At 42.6% G+C, this 24,086-nt stretch overlaps 2 protein-coding genes and 1 non-coding gene across 5 annotated transcripts; 1 reads left to right on the top strand and 2 right to left on the bottom strand.

Annotated features, from left to right (window-relative positions):
* Positions 1–1,734: 1,734 nt before the first annotated feature.
* On the bottom strand, positions 1,735–8,928 carry C18H17orf58 (chromosome 18 C17orf58 homolog). The gene is made up of 5 exons (XM_026099050.2): positions 8,851–8,928; positions 6,330–6,956; positions 6,130–6,210; positions 4,340–4,531; positions 1,735–3,763 (listed from the first exon to the last, which is right to left on the bottom strand). Exons 1-5 carry the CDS (start codon positions 8,912–8,914, stop codon positions 3,576–3,578), a joined length of 1,152 nt encoding a protein of 383 aa, XP_025954835.2. The 5' UTR covers positions 8,915–8,928; the 3' UTR covers positions 1,735–3,575.
* A 2,177-nt stretch (positions 8,929–11,105) lies between these two features.
* TRNAR-CCG (transfer RNA arginine (anticodon CCG)) lies at positions 11,106–11,178 on the bottom strand. Its single transcript has one exon. It is a non-coding gene; the product is annotated as a tRNA-Arg (tRNA).
* A 2,046-nt stretch (positions 11,179–13,224) lies between these two features.
* KPNA2 (karyopherin subunit alpha 2) lies at positions 13,225–19,784 on the top strand. Of its 3 annotated transcripts, none has more exons than XM_026099089.2 (11): positions 13,225–13,362; positions 14,087–14,175; positions 14,276–14,413; positions 14,808–14,896; positions 15,681–15,949; positions 17,058–17,152; positions 17,250–17,513; positions 18,168–18,401; positions 18,485–18,667; positions 19,012–19,161; positions 19,269–19,784. In XM_026099089.2, the coding sequence occupies exons 2-11, from the start codon at positions 14,104–14,106 to the stop codon at positions 19,359–19,361; spliced, it is 1,587 nt and encodes a 528-aa protein (XP_025954874.2). In that variant the 5' UTR covers positions 13,225–13,362; positions 14,087–14,103; the 3' UTR covers positions 19,362–19,784. The 3 variants fall into 3 exon arrangements, with proteins under 3 accessions (XP_025954874.2, XP_025954873.2, XP_025954875.2); XM_026099088.2 differs by having other exon boundaries at positions 13,239–13,362; positions 14,062–14,175; XM_026099090.2 differs by having other exon boundaries at positions 13,255–13,362; positions 14,057–14,175.
* The last annotated feature ends 4,302 nt before the right edge of the window (positions 19,785–24,086 follow it).

The following is a 24,086-nucleotide window of genomic DNA, read 5'->3' as shown; positions in this document are numbered from 1 at the left end:
TTGTCATTTAACCTATATGTGAAAACTAAAAATTAATTGTTCGATGTGAAAACAATAATCCATTTATGCTTCTTAAAATTAAAGAAGAGTAGTTGCATTTAGGTTATGTTGTCCTTTGACGTTTAAAAAAAATGCTGCATATTGTATGCATTGTGATTTTTGATGCAAAAAGGAAAAATCTCAACTTCTAACGGCATTTCAACATATCCGGCATCTCATCACAACTTCACAGTATTTCTGTACTATTTATTCATATATAAATATATATATGACATCATTTAAAACTTTCCTACCTGTAGGCAATAGATTGCTATGTTTTTAACAAATTGTGGCAAACTGAAGAGTACTTTTTTGTACCTTATAGGACACATCATCCTTAGACAAATAAAGTAATGTGTTTGACATTGATTTGGTGGCGTTTCTAATGAAACATTTGGTAATGTTAACATCTTGGCATTGCCAGATTATGTATAATTGCCTGTGAATCAGTTTGAGTAGGGAAATAGCCCATACATACAATTTCATCTTGCTAAGAGCCCTCTTTAGTGTTTTCAATTGCCATTATAGTATATAGAGGCATTTTTCTAGCTTTATTAGTGGTGGTGTTATATAGTTTTAAGTGGTGGAACTGAAAAAAATCACTCCTGTAAAAGTAATTAATACCCATCTCCAAAAAGCATGATGGATTCTTAAGATTTGTGACCTACTGTGTTGTTCAATCATCTTTCTCTTAATGTTTTTATGAATTATTGCAGCGTTCTTTTCAAAATGGTGATACGCTACAACATAACTTTGATACTGTGAGCTAAAGCAGCTTCGGGTTCTTTTTCGTTTGTCTCATCAGACAAATTTGAAGCAATTATTTTTGCTATCCTTCATACAACAGTTAATAAGGATTTAAAGTTGTTAAAAAGGGGGCTTACCCGAAAGCCTGAGTAAACTTCTGGAAAACCAGCAAGACAGTATTTCCATTTCCATGTATTTCTGTTTACTGGTTGCAGAATATTTATGCTTGTCCTGCTGGGGAGAAAAATCACTTATGGTAATTTAGATATAATAACTCTTGCATGCAAGTGCTCTATTCTTTTCAGTGTGGTTAATACTGTGGGGGTTTTTAACAGTGCAGTGCAAGATTGTGGAAGAGAAATCCACTTGATTTAGGGTTCGGCTGGTTTTGTTTGTTTGTTTTTCCCCAGTACATTAACATGCTACAGGCCTGGCAAAAGGTAAAAACAATTAGTAGTTAAGCTCTTCAACTGTATTTCAATTGGGCTATGAAATACAGTGGCTTGTTCAGCTGTTGTGATAATGTGTTTTAAAAAATTACCTTCCATGAAAGAAGGGGAAGGCAAGATCATTTGTAGTGCAAAAAGGGAAAATGGACTACATTCTTCTTCAAGCTTGCTTCTAACGTAGTAGCTAAATCAGAGATAGTGGTGCAGACACGTTGATTGTCAGTTATTTACTTGGGCTTTTGATGTGTTTAGCACTGGTATACTATTATCTCTTTTGAGAGACAATCAGAATGAGATATAGCTATGGATGTTATTTTTGTACCTGCAGTTTGCTTGTTCTAGATCACCGTAATGTCGGGGGAAGTGTTTAATTGCTGTCCTGGACAAAAGGATGACTTGTGGGACTTGCTGGTTAGTCCCTGGACTTCAGTTGGAAATATAAACAAAGAAACTGGAGATACGTATGTCACCTTTCCTCCTTCCTTCCCTTGTCCCTCTCGGTCCACTCCAGTGCTTTGATTTGCTGCCAGGAGTAGTCATTCTGCCAAAGCAAAAAGCCCCCTTATTAAACTCAGGAAAAATTCATCAATATATGTCATGCTCCATGCAAACTCTTCTTTCACATAGCAGAAGTGAGACAGTATAATATTTTTTTAGGTAGACACAAGCTGCCAGCAGATTTCTGTCCTGTAGTAAAAGTCTTCTGGGTCCTAAAATGTAAATAAGTACTGGTTTACAATTGATAGGATTTCAGGAAACGGTGATGTTTGCTATCAGTATTTTATCTCCTATTCCATATCAAGAAATACATTACATAAAAAATTTCTTAAAATATTTTTTTCCTTATCCACCACTCTAGCTTTTCCGTGATACTAAACCAAGCTGCAGACTTTGAAGAGAAATAGAATTGATGTCAGAACTAACCTTGCGTCAAAACAAAATGCTTGTAGGAGCCGCTGCTTGCTGTTCCAGGTCATATCAAAGATGTCATTCCGTGGAAGTGGGGTGGGGGAGATGTTTTTTAACCTAAGACTGCAATTTCCCCTTATACTTATAAAAAATTTTTCCTCTAAAATCTTTTCCTCACACTATTCCCAGAACATTTGCATTGCAATGCTATATAAAACAGTTGTAAGGTATCATTGCTGTAAAGAGTCTTCTGGCTCAAAAGGTCGATATTCTTTATGGGCATTTCTGTGCATGCACTCTGAGCTACTGCTTTTCCTTACTAGCAGTATTAAGAAGCAGTTACTTTTCTGCACCACTGTCTGAATTGTATCTTAAAATAGTAGCTGGCTCTTCAAACATGTAGATGCCTTTGTTTCATAAACAGTGAACAGTGAACCCAAAAACGAATTCATGCTTTATTAGTTTCTTTTAAAGACCATGATTTGTGGGAAATATTGACTCTTGGAATAGTAAATAGTAAAATCCCCTTGCAGGGGTTTCATTTAATTAATGTCTTGCATTCTCACCACATCAAGGGTACTAAAAGTAAAAGACTGTATCTTAAAAGTAACTTTACTGATGTGCAAGTACAAACTTGATAACATTTCTCACAGGAAAATTACATTCAGTACACAGTTCTAGAACTGAAGTTTAAGGCACTAACAGTGTAACCAGGCATGCAAAATGTCCATGCAATTGCATGCTTATTTTGCATTCCTTGGCATCAATTTATGCAGTTACTTGTAAGCCTAATTGGGCATTTGTGTTATGCAGTTATTTGATTTGCTTTCAGTTAGTGAATTCATATACTTGGATAATTGCATAGCTATTTTGTGTGCTTTATATGAAAATGCAGCTCCACTTGAAAAATGGTGTAAGTTTTATCAGAACTATGGACATGTCTGAGGAAACCAGAACAACAGGAATGATTCTTTTGAATTAAATGCGTAGAGTGCTTTAAGCAGAGTTGTGTGAAAACACAGCTGACGTTCTCTACCGATAAAACTATGGTATTATCTAACACTTTTCAAGGTTAAGGCTTTTGAAGTTCAGTTACTTTTTGTGTACCTAGAACAATGCCTCCAGAATTTCACTTTATAATTACTACAGATTATTAGGAATACATTTTAGTGGAGGAGGCAATAACAGCCTGAGAAAACAGCTAGAGAAAATTCATGAACAGTTAATGTTCTTTACGCTTTTTGTGCTGTATTTCACAATATGTAGGTACCTAGTCAGAACATTCGGTTAGTGTCTGCTGAAGCACAGAAACAAGTGCCTGCCACAGCCAGTGTCAGGCTGAAGTGGAAATGCCTCTCATTGCTAAACCAGGTTTATTCTGGTGGCTGAACTGTACTGCTGTCTGTGTCCTAAAAGGAGGTTACCGCAGCCTTATCCACATTTCGTGTGAGCCCCTTGCACTTTGCGATTCCTCTTCCTGTTGAATCTTTTCACGTAGCTGCTGCTGCTCCTAAGCAAGCCATCCCCTGGCCTCAGGCGCCCTCGCAGGAACTGCAGCAGGGTCGCGGGGATCTGTCGTCTCTTGTGGTAGATCCGACCCATCACAATGTATCTACTGCCTGCAAAACAAACAAGTGCTCTGCTGTGGAGAAAGCATCGATTGATTCACTACAGCTCACACACTTTTAACAGCAGCAGACTTATGAATGGATATGAAGCTATACCCTACAGAAACATACACTCAGCACATGGCTTAGCACAGTGGCACCCTCAACTTTAGTGGGATTTTTGGGTATGCTTGCACTGAAGTAATGATTTACTGTGTTGTACTGCAGCTGGAAGCTTTTGGAGGAAAAACTGGTATTTGATAACAAATTTTCATTCAGAAAGAAAACTAGACCACTTCCAAAGATGTGGGCTTAAGCTCCTGCTTAAATTTTTTAGCAATCATGAAAATTCTTGCAATCATTTTGGAACTGGATAAAGAAGGGACTACAGTGCTGCACGATTTCTTCATGCAGTTGGGTTTCTCTGCAAATTTAGAGGAACTGGGGGAAAAAACTCCAGTTTAACAGTAAATGCATTTTTTTCAAAATATCATGGGACCCCAAGATAAGCCTATTAAATTAGGGCAAACTAAAAATGGCACTGCACTCGGGAGCAATAGTGGAATGGATTGAGCTGGGTTTGTTTACCAAGTTTAAAGTCTGGGCATGGTTTACTGCAGTTTAAAGTATCCACAACTAGAATGTGAACCCGGAAGAAGAAACCATCAGGAGTAATATACAGGCGACTCATCTTGTATAATCCATCGCTGTTTACCAAAAGAGTAATCAAGTGGACTCCATTCCCCAGTCTTTCCATGTTATAAACAATTCCATTCACTGCTGTTTTAAGAAAAACAAACAAAAAAACAAGTGTCAGGTTACGTATCTTGGTGGCAACTCAGGGTATTTAGGAAGGCTCTCATTTAACATCTTGTAAAGTAAATGTCAGCACAAATTTATTTGGCCAGGTAATGGGCAATTTTGAAAGTAGGTGTTGCCTCAAATGATCACCCTTGATTTGATGAGGTGGTCACCTTAATATTGGCTGAGTTACTATTGTACTTTACAGGTCGGATATATATATATATTTTATGACATTTATAAAATGTTTCGAAAGAAACTACTGAGGTTTTTAGCACTGTCTGTCATCAGAGAAGTTCTCGTTCAGCGAAGCAGGCATAATGCCAGTTTTAGAAGTAAAAGTTCTCTTTGCCTTACCTACGTAACCTGAGTAGTTCTGTGATGCCTGTGGTTAACTCGACACTTGTCAAGCCCAGAAATAGGGGGCAGAGCCTTAACGAACTGACAGTAGAACTTGGTCTGTTCAGGGCCCTTGCTGCTTGATGTGACAGGTGCCTTTTCTTTCAAAGCCGAAATATTTTACTAACAAACAGGTTAGCTTCAGGCTCCACTGTGATGTTTTAATTTTGAAATTTTTACTTTGTCATTTAATCTTTAATCTGTACTGCAAATGTAGGGAAATGAAATGTTGCCTTTGATCACTGCAGTGGAGCCTTGGCTGATTTGTTGTTCAGACTGGTGGGTTTTTTAGTCTGAGTCACGTGGGGAAAACATGCCTGTCGTCTTCGGTTAAGAGATGGATAAGACAGCTATTTGTTAAAGGCTGAAATACATAAAGGTCAGGTTGATACAAGGCCTACTTTTGACAGGAATGCATGAGAGTGAGGAAAAATAATACTACATTTGTAGAAAGCACTTCCTGATTTCTCTACTTAGAGAAAACAGATGTCTCATAATGTGTTTATACTCTGCAAATGGAAACATCTGTTACCACTAGGCATGTATTTTGCTTATCTCTTAAAATACTGTGAGAAAAAGTTGATATCTATTTCACGACTTCGTAATTGTAAGGAAAGATTTCTTCAGTCAGACAATTCTCGCTCTTAAACGTTGAGTGTAAAAATGCCAGGCTATTTTCGCCATCTTTAGTTACATCAACTACAGAAGGACTAAAGACATTGAGTGCTAAGGGACTTCAAGGAACCTTCTTACGGAAAGTGTGCTGCTTGGGCCACCACTCGAGTACAATTTGAAATTGTAGCCCCAGAAACACCAAGTCATTCTAAATAGTAAGAGGTAAGTAGTAACGGCTATAATGTTTAACCTCAGAATATCTAAAACAGTTGGTCTTACCAGTTCTGTCAATCAGCAGCTGGAACGTTGTTTTCCAGATTGCCTTCCCCACAGGAGTGGAGAGGAGAGGAAACACAGAAAAAGAGCAATACTAGACTAAGGCAGGGAAAGGATAATGTAAGGCTTGGAACTATTTGTCTTAGCACGTGTATAAGGAGCTGCGATGGGTCCCTTTAACACACTTAATAAATTATTGAGTATCTTAAAAGCAGAAGTGAAATGTCAGTAATGCATGGACAAAGAGGGCCCCTGCTTTGCGTGGTTTGCAGAGGAGAGCAGCTTACCAAATTCGCTCGTGCAGTAGGCCTCCACCTCGTCTCTCTCTTTCCCGCACTCGTTCAGACATGCCTCCTCCTTGTCGGCATCTACAATAGTACAGGGCCTGAGGGATAGCGTTGAGCCCGTGGGGTTCCTCACCCAAATTAAGCCGCCCAACCTTTAGAAAGCCCCCACCGTCCCTTGCCAGAGCAGTCTGTACCCTTACCTTTCTTTAGCACGCTGAAATGATATAGCAAGCTGGGCGACTGGCGGTTGGTGACCCAGGAGGGTTTGGTGATCTTTTCTAAGGGATCAGTGTACTTGTAGGGGTTTATCTTGCCTGGTCGGTTGAAGTGATGCAGCGTGTTAGCATCCCCCGACTCCACCGCTCCAGGCTCTGGGAAAGGATGCGCCTCTTCTAAGGATCTGATCTTTTGGTAGGGAGACGCTGCGTGATGGAAATGAGCCGACACGCTGTTGGCAGCCTCCGCCAGCCGTCTGTCCGTATACTTTCTGTTGGCGTGATTGAAGTCCGAGGAGGTAAGAGAGGGCCCCTCCGTAGGATTCTCCAGAGCCAGGGCCCCTCCGTACCGACTGAGGTGCTTCCTCAGCCCTGTATTGTTTTCTAGAGAAGACTTGGTTCGTTTCTTTTTGTCTGATGAGAGGGAGAGGATTTCAGGAGGTTTTGGCCACTGCATGTTCGTGGGGGACAGAAGCCACCGTTCGGTGTGATTTTCTCCAGCGCTGCTGGTGCCCCAGGCTGGGAGTTTGACTTGGCCAGGTGTGGAGACGGCTGAAGTGTAAGCATCTTTGCTGAGGGTCTGAATGGGTTTCCCAGCATAGGGCAGGGATCCTAGGTACAAATAGAAAAAGAGAGCAAATGAGAATTTTAATTTTGTTTTTATTTCATGTGTGTCTGAATGGGAAGTGCCTGGCAGATCTGAGGCTCTACCCCATAACTGAGGCCTTAGCAGTACGACAGTATAACTGATAAACAGTTCACCAGAATGAAATGAAATAAAGTAGAGCTCTTCATTTCTCTGTATTCAGACGTGGACAGCCCAGTACGGAGAATGCAGCTGTGAGCAAAACACAGGAGATTTGCATTTTTACTTTATTATTGTTGCAAATTAAAAACATGATTTATAAACAAATCCTTTTCTCAAAAGCTTGACTCTCCAGGGAACATCTGAGGAAACAAGGTTCATATTGCCATTTGGGATGCTTGTTTAAAAGACCATGACAAGAGAACTATTTGGTTTTCCCATCCATGGGATGCCTTATTGACAGTGTCATCTGGACTCTTCAGTGGCTATGGGCTTTGAACACTACTGAAAAGATTTTTATCCACAGTTTTGGATCTCTGGCTTTTGCACTACAGTTGTATGGCAGTCCAAGAAGACGTAATCTGGCAGCTAGGCTATTGCTGCTGAGTAACAATTATTGAAGGCATTTTTTTAGTAAGTAGAGAGGACAAGGATTTGATAAAGACAGGAAGAGACTGGGACTCTAGTGAAAAATGGAAAGGCTTCATGACAGCATTCATGCAACCTGGACCTTCACTCCTACCTTCACCTTGATCATCTGAAGCTTGCAAAGCAAAATGGCTTTCCACTTAGCCTGGGAAGAGAGAAATTTCCTCTTGCAGTTCATTCCCCCTTTATTTCAGTTCTCTATTGTAATGACTTCAGTTAGCCAGTACAGACTATTTTAAAACAGTTCACCCACACACAGCCGCTGTCTGGGTGTTCACTGTTTGTGGTTAGCAGAGTGTAGGAGGCTGATCCTGACTCCTTATGTGAAAAAGAGATATTTGACATACCCAGATGAACAACGTCCTGGTTTATCTCCCATAACGGACTCTCAACTGCTGACCTTGCCATTTCTCCCCCTTCGCTCTCACCAGCTGCTGTCATGGGAAAGATTCCCTGATACTCGGGCTGGACACATGTAAAGTCAAAAGAATGTCCATGAAGAAAGGGGTGGAGGAAGTCCAAGCTAGAGAAAGCAGGAGGCAAGGGTGTTTTGGAGATGTTTCAATATGAAGCTGTGAACTCTGAGCAGGTGTTTTGGACTTGGTTTTATAAATGTACTTTTCTACATTTTTACTTCCATGCTTTCTCAGTCATGGATTGCAGTGAGAAATAGTTAATTTTCTCTACTCAATCTGTTCGGGACCTTGAAGCCCGTTCCCCTACCCCAGCATACTCCTGTCTAGCTCTTGCAGCCTAAGAAAATACAACTGCAACATAATCAGCTCCAGGACCTCTTCTTCCCTACGGACTGGATATATCTTCTGTTTCTATACAGGCAGTGAGACTGTACAGACTGCTGCAGACACACCACAGCCCAGAGCATGCTGAAATCAATTAGAAATCTGGAGTCTACAGGTGACAGGAAGGAGACTACAAGGGAAAGGTCCCATACGAAAACCCCACATGCACAAGCAAGTCAAACTTCACTTGCTGGCTGGTGGCTAGCAGGATCCACGGTACCTGCTGCCTGCCTGCTCCTGGCAGGTGCTCTTACTTCTCTCAAACACCAACAAATCAAGTCTTGCAGTTTACATCCCCATCCCATGAACATGCTGAAATGTTTCGTTCTTGAGCCCTTACGTGACCACTGCCACCGCCTGCTGCAAAGACGACAGCTAAGTAGGGCTTCTAGGGTGAGAATTTGAAGTAATGTGTTCAGCCTCCCCGATACCAAAAGCAAATATGCCCCACTTTTAATGTTAATAAACTTACCGGCCACTGAGCTGGAAGATGATCTAATGAGAAAGCAGAGGAGCCAAAACACTTTAGTTGTCATGCTGAAGTAAAGTTTTTTTCAGCCTCAAACTGAACTGGAGCCTTTTATGCCCTTCCCCCGATTCATGCTAATGAGAGGCAGCCTTAGGGGAAACGGGAATCACTGCTGGACAACCCACTGGAGCAAGACCAAGCTGCCGCCGTCCCCGCTAGCCTCCCGCTGCCCCGCCGCCGAGGAGCGCCTGCAGCCGCCCCTCGTCCCCTCCGCGCACACGTACCCGCTGCCCGCGGTCACCTGCCCTTCCGTGACTCAACGTGGACCTGCTCAACCCCCTGCTCTGGATATATGTTTCTAGCAATAGAATTTTTTTTTGGGGGGGGGGGGGAGTGGGGGAACGTCTTTCCTGTTGTATTTTCCAGAGCAAATCATACAGAGCAACTATACTTCCACTGGATGCAGGGGGCTACATTAAAATGTGGTGTATAGATTCCAGAATGTGCATCACGTCTGCGAGTCAGCATCTGTACGAGTGTGCGTTGCGTTGATACGCAGTTAGATATTCCTGGCTAGCTCCACTTATGCATCTGCAACTGCTTCTAGTTTAAGGAACTTTTTTCAATGTTCCTTTTCAGCCTGAAAAATACAGTAGTTACTATCCAGTCCCAGGGAAAGCTCTGCTGACCCCAGATACAGCTTTGGTTTTAAATCTGCCTTTGCTAACATGCAGAGCTCTGCAAATTTTCACACATCGAGGCAACCCTGATTTGGATTACTGAATTAAGGAGGCTTATTCTTACGTTCTCTTCTGAAACGGGTGACCTTATTACTAGACAAGATTTCCACTGTGACAGTTTACCTTACTAGCTCATGGTGGATCTCGTGAAAGTCAGTAACTCATACATGCCTGTAAAGTGCAATGAAGAACTTGGAAACCCTATAAAAGTGCTGTATCCTGGCTCCCGACACCTGCGGACAGCAAATCTACTCACATGTAATGCCTGTGTGATGTGGTGCAGCTACTGCTTAGTTTAAGCACTGCTATATATCTTTTGCTCATTTGTTTTGTGCTGTCTTAATTATGCAGTGTAATAAAATTCTTAAAAGTACAGGGCTTTATTTCAAGGGGATACAGAAAAAAGGCCAGCATGCAAAATGCATGCAAGTTTTAACACACATTAACTCTAAGTTAAGCTGCTACTGGAGCATTTATTAATCCTTTTTCTTCTGTTATTTTAAATACTTTAATTCTGAAGGTATCCTAATATGGAAACAGAAATCTAAAACTAAGCTACGCCTCTTGTTGTGCCTGAGGACGAGGGAGAGATGAGTGTGTAGGTGTTTACGTGCCTAATTTCCTGCCATTCCTGCGGGCGAGAGGAGCCACCAGCGTGAAACCATCTTGCTGCTGCAGATTGTGACTGGGACGGACGGACGGACGGGTGTCCTGCACACCTGTGCTCGAAAGGTGTTTTCTGTTTAAATTACTGTAATTCAACCCTTGCTGATGTATGATTATATCTACTTACAAGGTTTCTGCAAAAAACCTTTGCTTGGACAGTGACTTAGAGGGACCACGGCAGCGTTTTTAGTGTTCCTACTTGTCAAGAAGCTCCAAGTGCGCTAGCAGCAGTGGAGGGGGGGGGGGGGGGGGGAAGGCTTTTAGAGCAGGACTTTGAAAAACACGATCTTAGAAAAACACGGAACAACAGCGTAAGGGCCACGTTCTCTCGAAGCGACCGGAGAAGCTATTTTGGCAGCACTAGCGGTTGTAATTACAGGCCGGGCTTCCTCCGCGCGTTTACCAGAAGGGGCGAAGGCGCGTTGGGAGTTCACCGCTGACGACGCGCGCGCGGATGCCCCAGGCCCTGTGGCGGCAGCGGGCTTTCGCCAGGGCTCGGCTCCCCGCGGCGGGGCGGTTAGGCGGGCTCGGACGGCAGGGGTGTTTCGCCGGGCCCCACCTGCCTCAGCCCCTTATGGGAGTGAAAAATTGAGCGTTGTGGAGAGCGGCAGCTCACAGGCTGCGTGGCGGGGCCGGCGCCTGCCGCCTCACACGGAGGCGCTGCTCTGCTGCGGGGCCCACGCGTGAACCGCGGGAAGGAGGTGGGCGGCCGCTACTGCCGCGGCCCCCCTCCCCTCCGCCCCCCGGCTAAAAGCGTTCACGGCGCCGGGCGGGCGGGTATGAAGCGCGGCCATGAGACCCCGGCAACCTCCGTGCGGAATTTACCGGGGTGCCACAAAACGTGTTGCGGTACGACCCAGATGGGACTCGAACCCACAATCCCCAGCTCCGGAGGCTGATGCCTTATCCATTAGGCCACTGGGTCACCCACTGAAAGCGGCGAGCGGCGCGCTCTAACCGCCCCGCCCGGCTCGCGCTGGCCCCGCCCCTAAACCCACCCTTCACGTCGGTCCCACTCGTGGCAGGGAGGCCCCGCCCGTACGCTCCTTGGACCCGCCCCTCTCGGGACCCGCCCCTCCCGGCTCCGCCTTCCCTGCATTGTGCACGGCGCAGGCATTGCCGGTGAGCCCCGAGGCCCCGCCCCCGGACGTCACCGCGAGGCCTCAGAGGGCGGGCTCGCGCCGCCGACCCTCCCCCCCTCACAGGCGCTTCAAGCCTGTCACGCGCGACGACCGTTAGAACGTCCCGCGCGCAAGGAGGGGGGCGCCATCTTCTCCCTTACGCGCGTTCCTCCCTCAGGAGTTCTGCTCCTCCCCATGACTGCCCTTTTCCCCCTTTTCTTTCCTTTTAAACTCTTCCCGGCATTAAGCTTGGTGCTATGGTCTGACCCTTCCCCACTGGTGCCAGTGCTGCTCTGGCATTAGTTCTGTCCACGATCAGCTTTCTCCCTTCACAGGTTTTCCTCTTCTCATGGCCCTTTCTTCCCTCTCCTGTGCATGCTGCGCTGTCCATATTACCTCTGCCCTAGCTTAGCCACTGTGGGGCCTTTCACCCCATCTCTGCCTCACACACTTCTACTCGTCTAAAGTGAGCATGCTAGCTCACTCAGCTATCCAGCCTTTCTGCAGCCTTCTGTTACTCTCCTGTTTTTACAACAGCTTTTGAAGCTGTGATACCCTCCCTCCCACTCCACAGCATGTTTGCCTCACTGGTCTCCAGCATCTGGTACAGAGCTACCTCAAGTTTCCAAACCACTGACAGTCCTCTCCTTGCAGAGGCTTTTCGGTTCCTTCATCCAGGTTACGCTGCCCAGCAAGCCAGTGGACTTTCTTCACGCCAGATCTTCAGTCCTTCCGCACACCAGGTGCTTTACTTCAGTGTCCCTTTTGGTTTCCTCTTTTCCATCTGCTAAACTATTCCTTTTCAGCATCTTCATCTGTGACTGATCTGCTTTCTCCTCTCTTCACTTCCTTAGTCTTGCTTAAGTATGCTTTTGTGATGGTTTTATTTTACAAGGATCAGAACAGTAAGACACAATCACCGATAATTAGTCCTGCTCTGCATATGTCTTTGTTAACTACTGTATTCATTTACAGATCGGTATAAAAAATTGTAATGGTTTAATCAACAGAAGTTGCATCAGTATGCATCTCTGACACTTCTCTACCTTGAATTGTATGTTATGGGTAAAAATGTGCTTGAGTTGCTGGCAGGGTCATGTTTCCCCACACACAGAAGTTTTAAGGTTTGAAGTGCACCTCTAGTAAGACAGGATGTTTTGATTTAGTAATCTATCCCTTGTAAATAGGCCAAACCCATCTGAAACAATACAAGATCTGTTAATTTTCTGGAAATGCTACAAGGGCATGCTTTTTATTAATATGTATTATTTAATTTTGATCTGTAATGATTGTTGTTGAATTGCTTTAACTTGCAGCTTCAAATTCCCTTTTGTGTGAATTCCTGTGCCTGGTCGTTCCAGGAGGTCGAGTCTAACTTGGCTGGAGTAAAAGACAACAGGGGGAGCCTTATGAAAAGCCCTAAATAACCCGAAGGTTAATAATGTAGAAATTAGGCTGTATATGAGGAACTGGTCTATTCCTGCTGCTAACTGCTCTGACTGAGCGTTTCGAGAGTAAAAAGCTCCCTGCTCTAGCTCCATCCGGATGTGCAATAAGCCCCCTCCAGCCATCCGACTGCCCCCTCCGAAGCCGGGTCCTAGGAAACTACAAATCCCATCATGCCACGCGTCACCGTCCTCCGGGCCTCCGAGGCCCGAATGCTGTAGTTTCCCCGGGGTTCTGGCCCCGCCAGTGTTGCGTTGGATGCTGGGAGTTGTAGTGTTGTGGCGGGGACGCCTCCTTGAACGTGTGACGTCTGGCCCGCCCTTCCGGGAGCAGGGCAGAGTCTCTCCTCTTCATCGCGAGACGAGCCGGATTTCAAACTGGCCAATCAGAGCCTTGCTATGGCTCGAACTGGCCAATGGCAGGGCGAGGGCGCGGGAAATTTAAATCCCGCCTGGAGGGGCCTGGGGTAGTGGCAGCGTGTTCGCAGGCTTGGAGTGGCGCTGTGGTAGCAGGGCGGTTTGTGCGCTGAGTCTGCGGCGGAGGTGCGGAGCGTGCGCTGGTCTGTCAGAGGGGCCGGGGGTCCGTCGGTTGTAGGGCAGCCCGGCAGACCCCTCCTGGGGCACCGCGGTGGCGCGCCGCTGCCCGGAGCGAGGCTGACAGGGTCAGGGTGTCCCGGAGCGAGCTGCGTGCTCTGGCTAAGCTGTGGCCGAAGCGAAGCCAGCCCTCCTGCAGTGGGTCGCCTCGGGGCCGGCTAAGGCAGAGGTCGGCCTCGTTACCTATGCAGCTGCTACTGCATGTTCATGGCCCCAAGGGCATGGCAAGCCTGCTTGCAGGGGCTTTCTAGGTGCTGTTCTCATCAGGTGGATTGGAGGGGAGCTTGCATATGTGGTATGGGCTTGACCAAGTCAAAGTAGTATTTAAAAGTATATATGCTGTCTGTGGGGAAGAAGGCCTGTCTTATTCCTAGAAACAGTGACTGACGTTTGTGGATGGAAGTGTCTTAAAAGGACATGTGCATCTACTGCTTTTTGTCTTGATGCTGTTGCTGTGACAACTGTTGGCTTTTGAAAAGACAATTGTTATGTTACCATTGTCTTTCCTCAAGTTGGAGTATAGTCATCTATCTAATACAGAAAAGTGTCTCTTGTTTTTTAAATACTGGTCTAAGTTCTTAAGCTTTTAACTTAAACTCTCATGGAGTAAACTCTAAGGGTTTATCCTTTGCTCTGTTTTGAGGTTAGTTTTTTTCATCTCCTTCTCTTGAAGCCTGACTAATATACAAGATGTCTACTAATGAGAATGCTAATGCAGCAGCTCGCTTGCACAGATTCAAGAACAAGGGAAAAGATACCACAGTGAGTATTTTGATGCAATAAATATTCTGGGTAGCCATTGTCTCTCTAAACATACTTTGTATTTGTAAAAGCCATAAACTAATGAATACACATCCTCCAGGAAATGAGAAGGCGGCGTATCGAAGTCAATGTAGAGCTGAGAAAAGCTAAGAAAGATGACCAGATGCTTAAAAGAAGAAATGTTAGCATTTTACCAGATGATGCTACTTCCCCCCTCCAGGAAAATCGGAATAATCAAGTAAGTAGGTACCCAACTCCAGTGGCCTCTACTGTAGATCCCTTCCTCAAGTGGTTTGTAAATGTTTGCAATACTCTCTTCCCCCCCTCCTTGCAGGTAAAACCTCTTAAAAAGTACTTTAGGCAGTTATGTTTAAGCCTACTGTATTAGTGGTGTGAAGCACTCTAAAAATGCTTTCAATAGTTCAAATAATGTAGATAAAGCTATAGCTGAGGGTTTGCAGACCACATAGTGATGTACTTTTTTTCTTCTTTCTCTTCTTTCTCTCTCTCCCCAAACAACCACTTGTTTTATTAAATGGCAGTCTTGTCATAGTACTATGTTGAGGGCCTCTATGATCATGAAGCCACATGGCTCTTCCAATGAAGTCTAAATGTAACTGTTTCTTGTGCAGGTTTCAGCACACTGGTCAGTTGAAGAAATAGTCAAAGGAGTTAATAGTAATAACACAGAGCTTCAGCTACAGGCTACCCAAGCTGCCAGGTAAGGAGTTTAGAGGTAACTTTCACCTGTGCAGGCCAGTAACTGGGTAAGGTAAAAGAATTAGTTAATGGACTTAAGTCTCTGCCTATGGCAGCAACCATGGCTCTCTTTATCAAACTATATTTCAATAAATGCCTGAAATCAACCTTAAATGCAGTGTTTTGGTAAATTTCATTTGGTTGCCTGAACAATCCTATGCCAAGAAGTAGTAATTGATTTCAGGTGGTTCTGAGGTGGCAAAGTAAATAATAGTCTATCTCAGAGTTGTAGAGTAATAATAAATGGTTCCCCTAATCAGAATAAAGTATTTTTAAATTGTGTCCACACCTAACTGATATTTGGTTGCAGTGATCTGACTTGGAATAAAGTGAACAATCAAGTGACTGGAGTTAGAACTATGCTAAACTATACTCTCCTCTAGAAAGCCTGTATATTGCTGCAGTGTTGCTTTTGGCAGTCATTGCCCTACGGTCTGCTGAGAAACCTCTAGCAGTTCAAATATACCATGACTCTTGTAGGTCTGCTTTATTTCAGAGGCTGAGCAGAACCTCTCAAAGTGAAGACATGCCAGAAGCAATGTTAACAAGTTTTAGATGCTAGTGTTGAGCTTGTCTGTAGTTTGGCTGAATTTCCCCTTCGTGTCTTGTTGCTTTGTCTTCTCTGAATGCCCTGAAATCCTTTTTTGCTTTTTAAATATGAGTCTCTTCTTGACTGACTTGATTGGAATCTGTTGTGCAGATCTCTGCAGGTGAAAATAATGCTTCCTGTTTGTCTTCCTCCTTAGGAAACTCCTCTCAAGAGAGAAGCAGCCCCCCATAGACAATATAATTCGAGCTGGTTTGATTCCAAAGTTTGTTTCCTTCTTGGGGAGAGCAGACTGTAGTCCTATTCAGTTTGAATCTGCTTGGGCGCTTACCAACATTGCTTCTGGCACATCAGAACAAACAAAGGCAGTAGTAGATGGTGGGGCTATTCCAGCCTTTATTTCGCTGCTGGCCTCTCCCCATACTCACATCAGTGAACAGGCTGTGTGGGCTTTAGGAAACATTGCAGGTATGTCAATATGCTGCACAGTTTCATTTGACCTATTCTGTTAATTGAAAGGGGAGGACACTACTACTGACATGTCATGTGTAGCATGCTGAGCTCTTTGGGAACTCTTGCCTTAGTATCTTGTGAGTATAAACATGCTCTACAACGCGGAGTTTTGCTATGGACAAAGCTTTATCTTCAGATGTGGCATCTGATGTGACTTCTTACAATCAACAGGTTGTCAGGTGTTGCATTACACAGATCTCTTACCAATAACACGATTCAGTCTTAATAGAGCTATATAGCTGTGCTACAACATAGGGCTCTTCTCATATCTTACTTGGCTTTTGTGAAGTAAAAATTGAGTTCTGCCCTGCCCCTTTGACTAGAAGGGGGAGGAAGGAAGCAGATGGCTCTCATAACTGTATATTTGGCTATTGTTCTTTGCTTAGAAGGAACAGTTACTTACTGTGGTGAAAGTATTGGTGTGCTAGAGTTTCTCATGTACCTTTCAGGACTACTTGATCTAACAGTGTTGAATCCCATTCTCCCTTTTGGTGGTGGGGGAGGCGAAGCACCACTAGTCAACATATCTACTCTACTATATTGCATTTGCTGTAGCTTCATGGCTTCTTAAGGGGGCTGTGCTTTACAGAGTAATGTGATAGTCTCTCTGGAGAAAATCACCTCAATAAAACTTCTTGTTTGAATAAAGTGGTTTTTTTTAATTTAATTTAAAGATAGCTTAAAACTGTAAAGTGCCTTTTGTTTAAGAAAGCAGTAAAATAATTCAATAAAGAATGTTCTGAAATTCCTTCAGCATTATACTGTAGAACTCCCATCATGCAACCAATGATTATAACATTCTAAAAGCTGTATAGAAAATATACACTGATTACCTCTCTTTTCCAACATAAATTAAACAGACACTCTCTAGTCTGGTTAGAGAAACACATACTTGTCATATTACTTAACCATGGCAGTAGTCCTTTTGTCCTCTTATTTCTCTGGTTTTTATCTAGCCTTTCTTCAACAGTAGTAGCTTTCATGATCTCACATGAAATGATTCTCTGCAATCAAAATGCTCAAGGGATGTATACATAACATGATTCATTCTCTTGTTTTTCAGGGGATGGCTCTACCTATAGAGATCTGGTTATTAAATTTGGTGCAATTGAGCCATTGCTGACTCTACTAGCTGTTCCTGATCTCTCTTCTCTGGCTGTAAGTGTGCAATATGAATAAAATCACAAGCAGTAATAACTGAGCAAAGAGCTAAAGTAGCTAAACAGTTACTAACTGCTTATCTCAACTCTTGCAGTCTGGATATTTACGCAATGTTACCTGGACCCTCTCAAACCTGTGTCGTAATAAGAATCCTGCGCCACCCATAGAAGCTATTGAGCAGATTCTTCCAACTCTTGTTCGACTCTTGCACCACGATGATCATGAGGTGTTAGCGGACACATGCTGGGCACTCTCCTACTTAACAGATGGTTCCAATGACAGAATAGAAGTTGTGGTGAAAACAGGACTGGTGCCACAACTTGTGAAACTCCTAGGATGTAGTGAACTGCCAATAGTGGTAAGCAAGCAGGCATGTGGATTGCTGTTGCTTGACTCAAGTAACAAATTATGCAGACACTAGTCCAACATAAGTTTAGCTGAATGGTTCTTGCTATACAGGAATCTGATGCTTACTCCAGGTTTTGCATAGGTAGAAGCTCAAGTAGTTTCTGTATTTCCTTGTTTTCTTTTTTTGTGAAGACAGCCACCCCGGATGAGGCATAGGCTGTTGCTCTTAATGACCATCAAACTTCCTTGCATAATGCATAATCAGTGCATTTAATACATAAGCCAGCACAATAGTAAACATTCTTTAAAGTTTGTTTTTTAGCTCTATAGTACAGCTAGAAATCTAAATTCTAGAGCTAGTGTTCAGAAGTGTGGACTGTGCAGGGTATAATGTAATTATTGTATAATAAAACTACATTAGTGTTTAGGAAACTAGTTTCTTAAGCTCTATAGCTGACAGTTGTTCACAGGTGGTCCTCAGAAGGCGTGCATTCTTCATGTTTAATGTCTGTGTGGGTAATGCTTGTGTCCTGGCCTTTAAAGCTTGTCAGTGGAAAACATAGGCTGTTAACTGGGAAGGCTAGAGCAGAAAGCATGGCTGTGACTGTGCAAATATGGCTTAGGTGATGCTGTTCTCTAAACATTGTTTTCACATCTATTTCAGACTCCTTCATTAAGAGCCATAGGAAATATTGTCACTGGTACTGATGAACAGACACAGATTGTTATTGATTCAGGAGCATTAAGTGTCTTTCCAAGTCTCCTTTCTCATCATAAAAACAACATTCAAAAAGAAGCGGCATGGACAATGTCCAACATCACCGCTGGACGTCAGGACCAGATTCAGCGAGTTGTAGATCATGGTCTTGTTCCTTATCTCATTGGTATTCTGCGGAAGGTATACAAAAAACTGTCTGCTGCGTTGGGTTTTGCCATTCCTGTTACTGCCTGTGTTCACATACCCTGCTCTTACCTTCACAGGGGGATTTCAAATCTCAAAAGGAAGCTGTGTGGGCTGTGACTAACTACACAAGTGGTGGAACAATTGACCAGATTGTGTATCTTGTTCAGGCGGGTGTTGTTGAACCTCTACTGAATCTCCTCTCAGCTAAAGACAGCAAAACTGTGCTAGTTATTCTGGATGCTGTCTCCAATATCTTCTTGGTACGTGGATGCAGTATACTCCATTGTAGTCTGAGTTGTTGCTAATGGTTGTCCAGTAGTTAGTGCCTGTGCAAAACAGCAAAAGTCTTATTTTTTTACTTAAGAGACAGGAGGGAGAATAAAACACTTTGTCTCTAGAATTGATACCTGAACCAGAGGTTCTACTTCTTGGAAGAGTCAATGAAAATGACTGACTTGCTAGAAATAAGACTATACAAATATTATGAGTATACAGTTCTCTGGAATTAGGTCTTCATCTTCTCTTGTCATAAACAGAAGAGTTTAAGACAACACAGACTCAGTAGTAACCTGGAAAGAGGATATTTCATACTTGTCTTTTGCAGGCTGCTGAGAAGATTAATGAGACTGAAAAACTCTGTCTCATGATTGAAGAGTGTGGAGGTCTGGACAAAATTGAAGCTCTCCAATCACATGAAAATGAACAAGTGTACAAAGCCTCATCCAGCCTGATTGAGAAATACTTCTCAGCGGAAGTAAGTGGCTATAGGAGAGCACTTATTTTGGCTCTCACTTTGTATGCTAGCATTGACTACTTGGTTGAAGTATTATTGCTCTTTCAGACTTCTTCTCTTCTTCCTAGGAGGAAGAAGACCAAAATGTTGTGCCAGAATCTACTGCTGCCAGCTACACTTTCCAAATTCATGGCAGTACTCCAGACACTTTCAACTTCTAGATCTTACACACACTGCATCCACCTACAAGTTGTTTGGTACCCAAATGGCTGCCACTTCTGTATGTCTTAATATCTTCTCTTTCGCTTTTTATTGATATTTTTATGTGACCTGTAGCACTTTGTCAAACTGAAGCATACTTGAACAGTTCAAAACTGTACATACGATGTGAATTTCTAACTAAACTTCATTCTTTCTGACATACTTGTAAATACTCATTCTGTTTTTCTGACTCTTGCTGTCCCTCTCAGGGATAAGAATGCAAAGGGATAATACAGTGTTCTTTTAAAGCATGAGCCACCCCTCTGTAACCTCTACGTAACCTATTATACTCTACATAACCTATTACAGTAATCTATACACTGAGTAAGCTTTTAAAGGGGATTTATGGTTGAAGTTCAATAAAGTGGTATCAATACCTCAAATTGGACTGTGTCAATTGCTCTCTTAAAAGGAAACTGATATGATAAATTTACTTAAAATGTACTGTGGTATGAACGTAGGTCTAAATTAAGAGAGATGCAATTCTGAAGCTGGTGGATTTAGAACAGGTTTGTCATTCCAGGCTCTGACTTCCATGTATATCTGCATACTATTATTGCAGAACAAATGAAATGCTGCTTCTCTGTAGGTATCTTGCATACATTTGTATACCTATTCATAGTTGAATTAATATATTTCTCTGAAAGGTGAAAGACTTTATTTTGACTTTATTTTATTTTTTATAGTACTACTTAACTGCCTGTAACGGCCTGGAGGAGGGCAAGTACTGTCAACTGCTAAGTATTTACAAGAATATCAAGACATACTATTCAGTTTTTCTATCAGCTTGTTGATTTTTAAAGGGATAAATATTGTGTGGCTAACCCTAGTTGTATGGAGCCTTATGCTTTGTGTGCAGATAAACACTTAAGACAAAATGCAAGAGTTGACCAGCCTCTTGATTTTTTTGGTCAGTATGTTCAGGTAGAGTGTACAAAATACTTCTAAAATGATTGTTTCCTCTAGAGAGCGAAAATGAAGCTTTCAGTCTGGAATCTCTTGCCTCTCTGCTTCTAAATGGTCACTTACAGTAGCCTACCTCTGATAAAGAGAACTGTGGACTTTGCTTGGAGGTGGGTTTTGTGGGGGTGGGGCCAGCTGTAGTCCTGTTTTCTAGCTTTTAGAAAAAAATCTAGGATTGAGTTCAAGGAGTTTTCCAACTAATGCTCAAGGTTTGAATAACCATTGAATAATCCATTCAGTTTGTTGAGGTTTTTTAGCTGTTATGCAGATGCTATTTCTAACCTAGGTTACCATTATTCCCATGTAACCTTGTATTGTTATCTGAGCTCTTAAATGAGTCAGCAATAGGCTGTCTGTAATAAGTTATGAAAAAAGATTGCTAACGCGGTAGATGGTGCTCTCACTTTTGCTAGTGTGGTGTGGGGCTACTGCCTATTTCACACTTGCTTGGGAAAGTGCCTTGCCTAGCTGGAGGCTGATCTACATGAACTCCTACAGGCTTTCTCCATGTGTATGCTGTTACAATTTGTTCCCTCTGAAGAATACTTTGGGCTAATGAAGCTGGATGCCTGCTATGCAACAAAAGTTAGGGAACCAAGCTTGCAAAGCATGCATGTTTCAGGTTTTTCAGATGGTTATAATCTATTATATGATCTATAGGTAACTTCTCTTATTAGTATTGATAAGATTCAAGCAAGTGGCTTGAACTTCCAGTACTACTGGATGATAAGAGGTAATACATTCTTTCTTTGCATATACATTCATATCTACTTCTGTATTTAGCAGTAGCAATGATCCATCTCCTGCAGCACAATCACTCATGTGGCAATATTGGCTCAGAGAATAAATCCAGTGTAAGTATAATTCTACTGGGCTGTCTTTAAGCCTATTTGTGAGTTCCCCTACCCAGCTTAAGCATCACCACAGAAACATTTATATTGCTGTAATGATAAATCAACATGGGGTTGCACATTTTAACTTTCACAAGATAGGGTCTTATGAACCCTGAACTAATTTATGTTGACTTTTTCTGATGTTGATTGCACCAGTTTCTAAGGCTTCTTGGCCAAGTTAGTGTCTCAGGGTTGGCAACCCTCTGTCTGTGTGATCTCGAGGCATAGTGGGGTGCTGCTACATGAGAGTGGAGAACAAAATATGGCCAAGGCCTGTTCCTGCTTTGTCTCCCTTCTGTACTAATGAGCAAGATTGCAGGTGGCACTGAGCACCTGCAGAAAAGCCATGGGCAGGGACACAGTGAGGTCAGGCAGTGCTGGACTGGAGCAGAAGACAAGTCTAACGCTGCTGACACTGCAATGTCCTTGAGACCTGAATCTGCTGTTGTTTATCTTCTTACCTGGGGAAAGAACCACCTGCCTTGCAATGTCTAAGCCTTCAAGTTCTTAAAAACTACCAAGCAGGATTTTTATGCCTCTGCAGTGGTGAAGCTCTATGTGTCCTTTGCTTTCTTGTCAAAGCTCCAACCTGAAAACAGCAGTAACAAAGCTGTGGTTCCCTGCAACTGTCTGCAGAGAACTGAACATATAAAAACAATCACGCTAAGTCAGCTTTTATAACTGAGTTAGGTTATACTATGTGCATTATGCTGTATGGGGTTTATAAGGATAATTGCATAGGGAATTGTGAAACAGAATAATTTATTTTTGAACTCTGTAAAATACTTCATCTTCCGGTAGAGGGTGCTACAGACAACCTAACTGTCTCTCATCTCCTTAAGAAGTTGATGCCGAGTTTCTGGTGTGGGGACACTCAGGTATGATGATATATGTTGTCCTATTAAAAAAATACTGCTATAAAATCCACTGGAGCACATCCTGTAGTTACAGGAAACAACCATGTGCTAATTCCTGAGTATTCAATGAAAAATTAAATATAAGAGAGAATACTTCAAAAGTCTTAAGTGTATGCTTAAAGTAATAATACCTTAAAACAGGGAACGGTATACTTGTTTAGTTTGATTTAGTCTTCTCATACATAAAGAAGATGAGAATGTAGAGTTCTCGCTAGATAGTATTAGTTGTACTTTTCTTTCCTGAAGTGCTTGTTTCAGAACTATCTAATATATTAAGTTAATAATAGAACACTGCAAATTCTTCTCTAGATGCCTGACAGTTCAGTGGCTTAATAATTAACTTTCTGGGGACTAAGACTTTGTTTTTATCCAAGAAAAATGTATTCAGCCTATCTATCTACCAATGAGCATTGGCAGCATGCATTTCCACGAGCAACGATCTACAGTGATTATGAGTAAGTGACTGGGGTGAGTCACTCTCTTATTCTAAGAAAATGCAAGCTATTTCTGAGGTTAGGATCACAGTCACTCATATTAGACTACATCTCTAGCTTTAAAAAAAAAAAAAAAGGGGGGGGGGGAGAGAATTATTATCACTCCTAGTTCTTGATTCTGCATTGTCCAGCCAGACTGAAGAACTAGCCTTCTTTATTCAGCAAATCCTAATTCAGGACAAGGGCTGGTATAAATGCCTGGTGGCTTATAAACTAGTCTGCTGACTCCTGTGTTGAGAACAGTAACAACAGATCCCTGCTGACATCAAGTGGCTTGGAATGCGGTTGTTGCTAATGCTATTTTATCTGCAGAGTGATGGTAAGATTTCGGTTTAAGGTCCCAGCAAATGTAACCATATCTGAAATTCTGATGATAGGAAATGCTGCCCTTGTGACTGCCTCTACTTGCTGTTTCCTAAGATGTTAGGCTCTGAAAGAACAGAGGCTTTGCAGAGTTGTTCAATAGTCTGTCCATTTATTTTCCACTAAAGGAAGAACTGTTGAAACTGTGGAGTAGCTAGAGGTAAAGGGGTCAAAATAACAGAAATTTTTGATTGCCCCACGAGTTAGCTTATGAAATAGCTGCTTCCTGCTACTCAGTATAGAATGACTTAAACTACACAAAACTATACAGTAGTGTATCACTGAAAAGAAAGCTCTAAGTTTACAGGAAAAGGAATTCACTAACCAACAATATTTCACAAGTCTCTTCTGTTTCTAGATCCCTTTTACAGCAAAGAAAACTGAAATGCAAGAAAGTTATCCACAAATGTCCAGAGAGTAGCTGATAGAATTAGCCTGGAACCCAGAAATCCTGTGTTTTTCTAGTTAATCCCTAGGACCTCTGGTTGAGATTATCCTTTTCCTGAGTATAGGATTATCTCAGGAGCACTGAATCTCATCTGTGATAAGGTACAGTATAATGGTTTGAGCATAGGACTAAGCATGGGGGGAACATGTGCAATTTGGGGGGAGATAGTGTTATTCAAAACAAGTAATTAATGAAGAGTAATAATGATTACTGCTATTTGGCCTAGAGAAGAAAAAGTTGGCACTCACTTAAAACATAATAGGAAATGCATTAACCTTTTGGCTTGTGTTTAAAAATTTACATATTCCCCTGAAGATAAGTCAGATTTAGGTGGGGGAAAAGCCTGAGAGGCAAGCTTGCCTACTGGATTTGACTGGGAAGTATATGCTAACCCTATTGCAAACTTCAGACAAAATACATTCAAAAGAGCACTCCAAGCTACAAGTGTGTAAAGCTGTTCATTGTGTTTGGAAAACACTTCCTTCCTATTTGATCCATAGCTTGGCCCTAACACATGTCAGGCAGAGACTGGGCATGTAGACAGCTAAGAACTAATTTGTCATGAGTTTCATAGCACTTCATATGGAATAAGGGTCACTGGATTCCA

This window comes from Dromaius novaehollandiae, chromosome 18, assembly GCF_036370855.1.
Source record: "Dromaius novaehollandiae isolate bDroNov1 chromosome 18, bDroNov1.hap1, whole genome shotgun sequence".
Classification (NCBI taxonomy): Eukaryota; Metazoa; Chordata; class Aves; order Casuariiformes; family Dromaiidae; genus Dromaius; species Dromaius novaehollandiae.
Note: the sequence above shows the minus strand (reverse complement) of the source record. Positions and strands in the feature narration are given on the sequence as shown.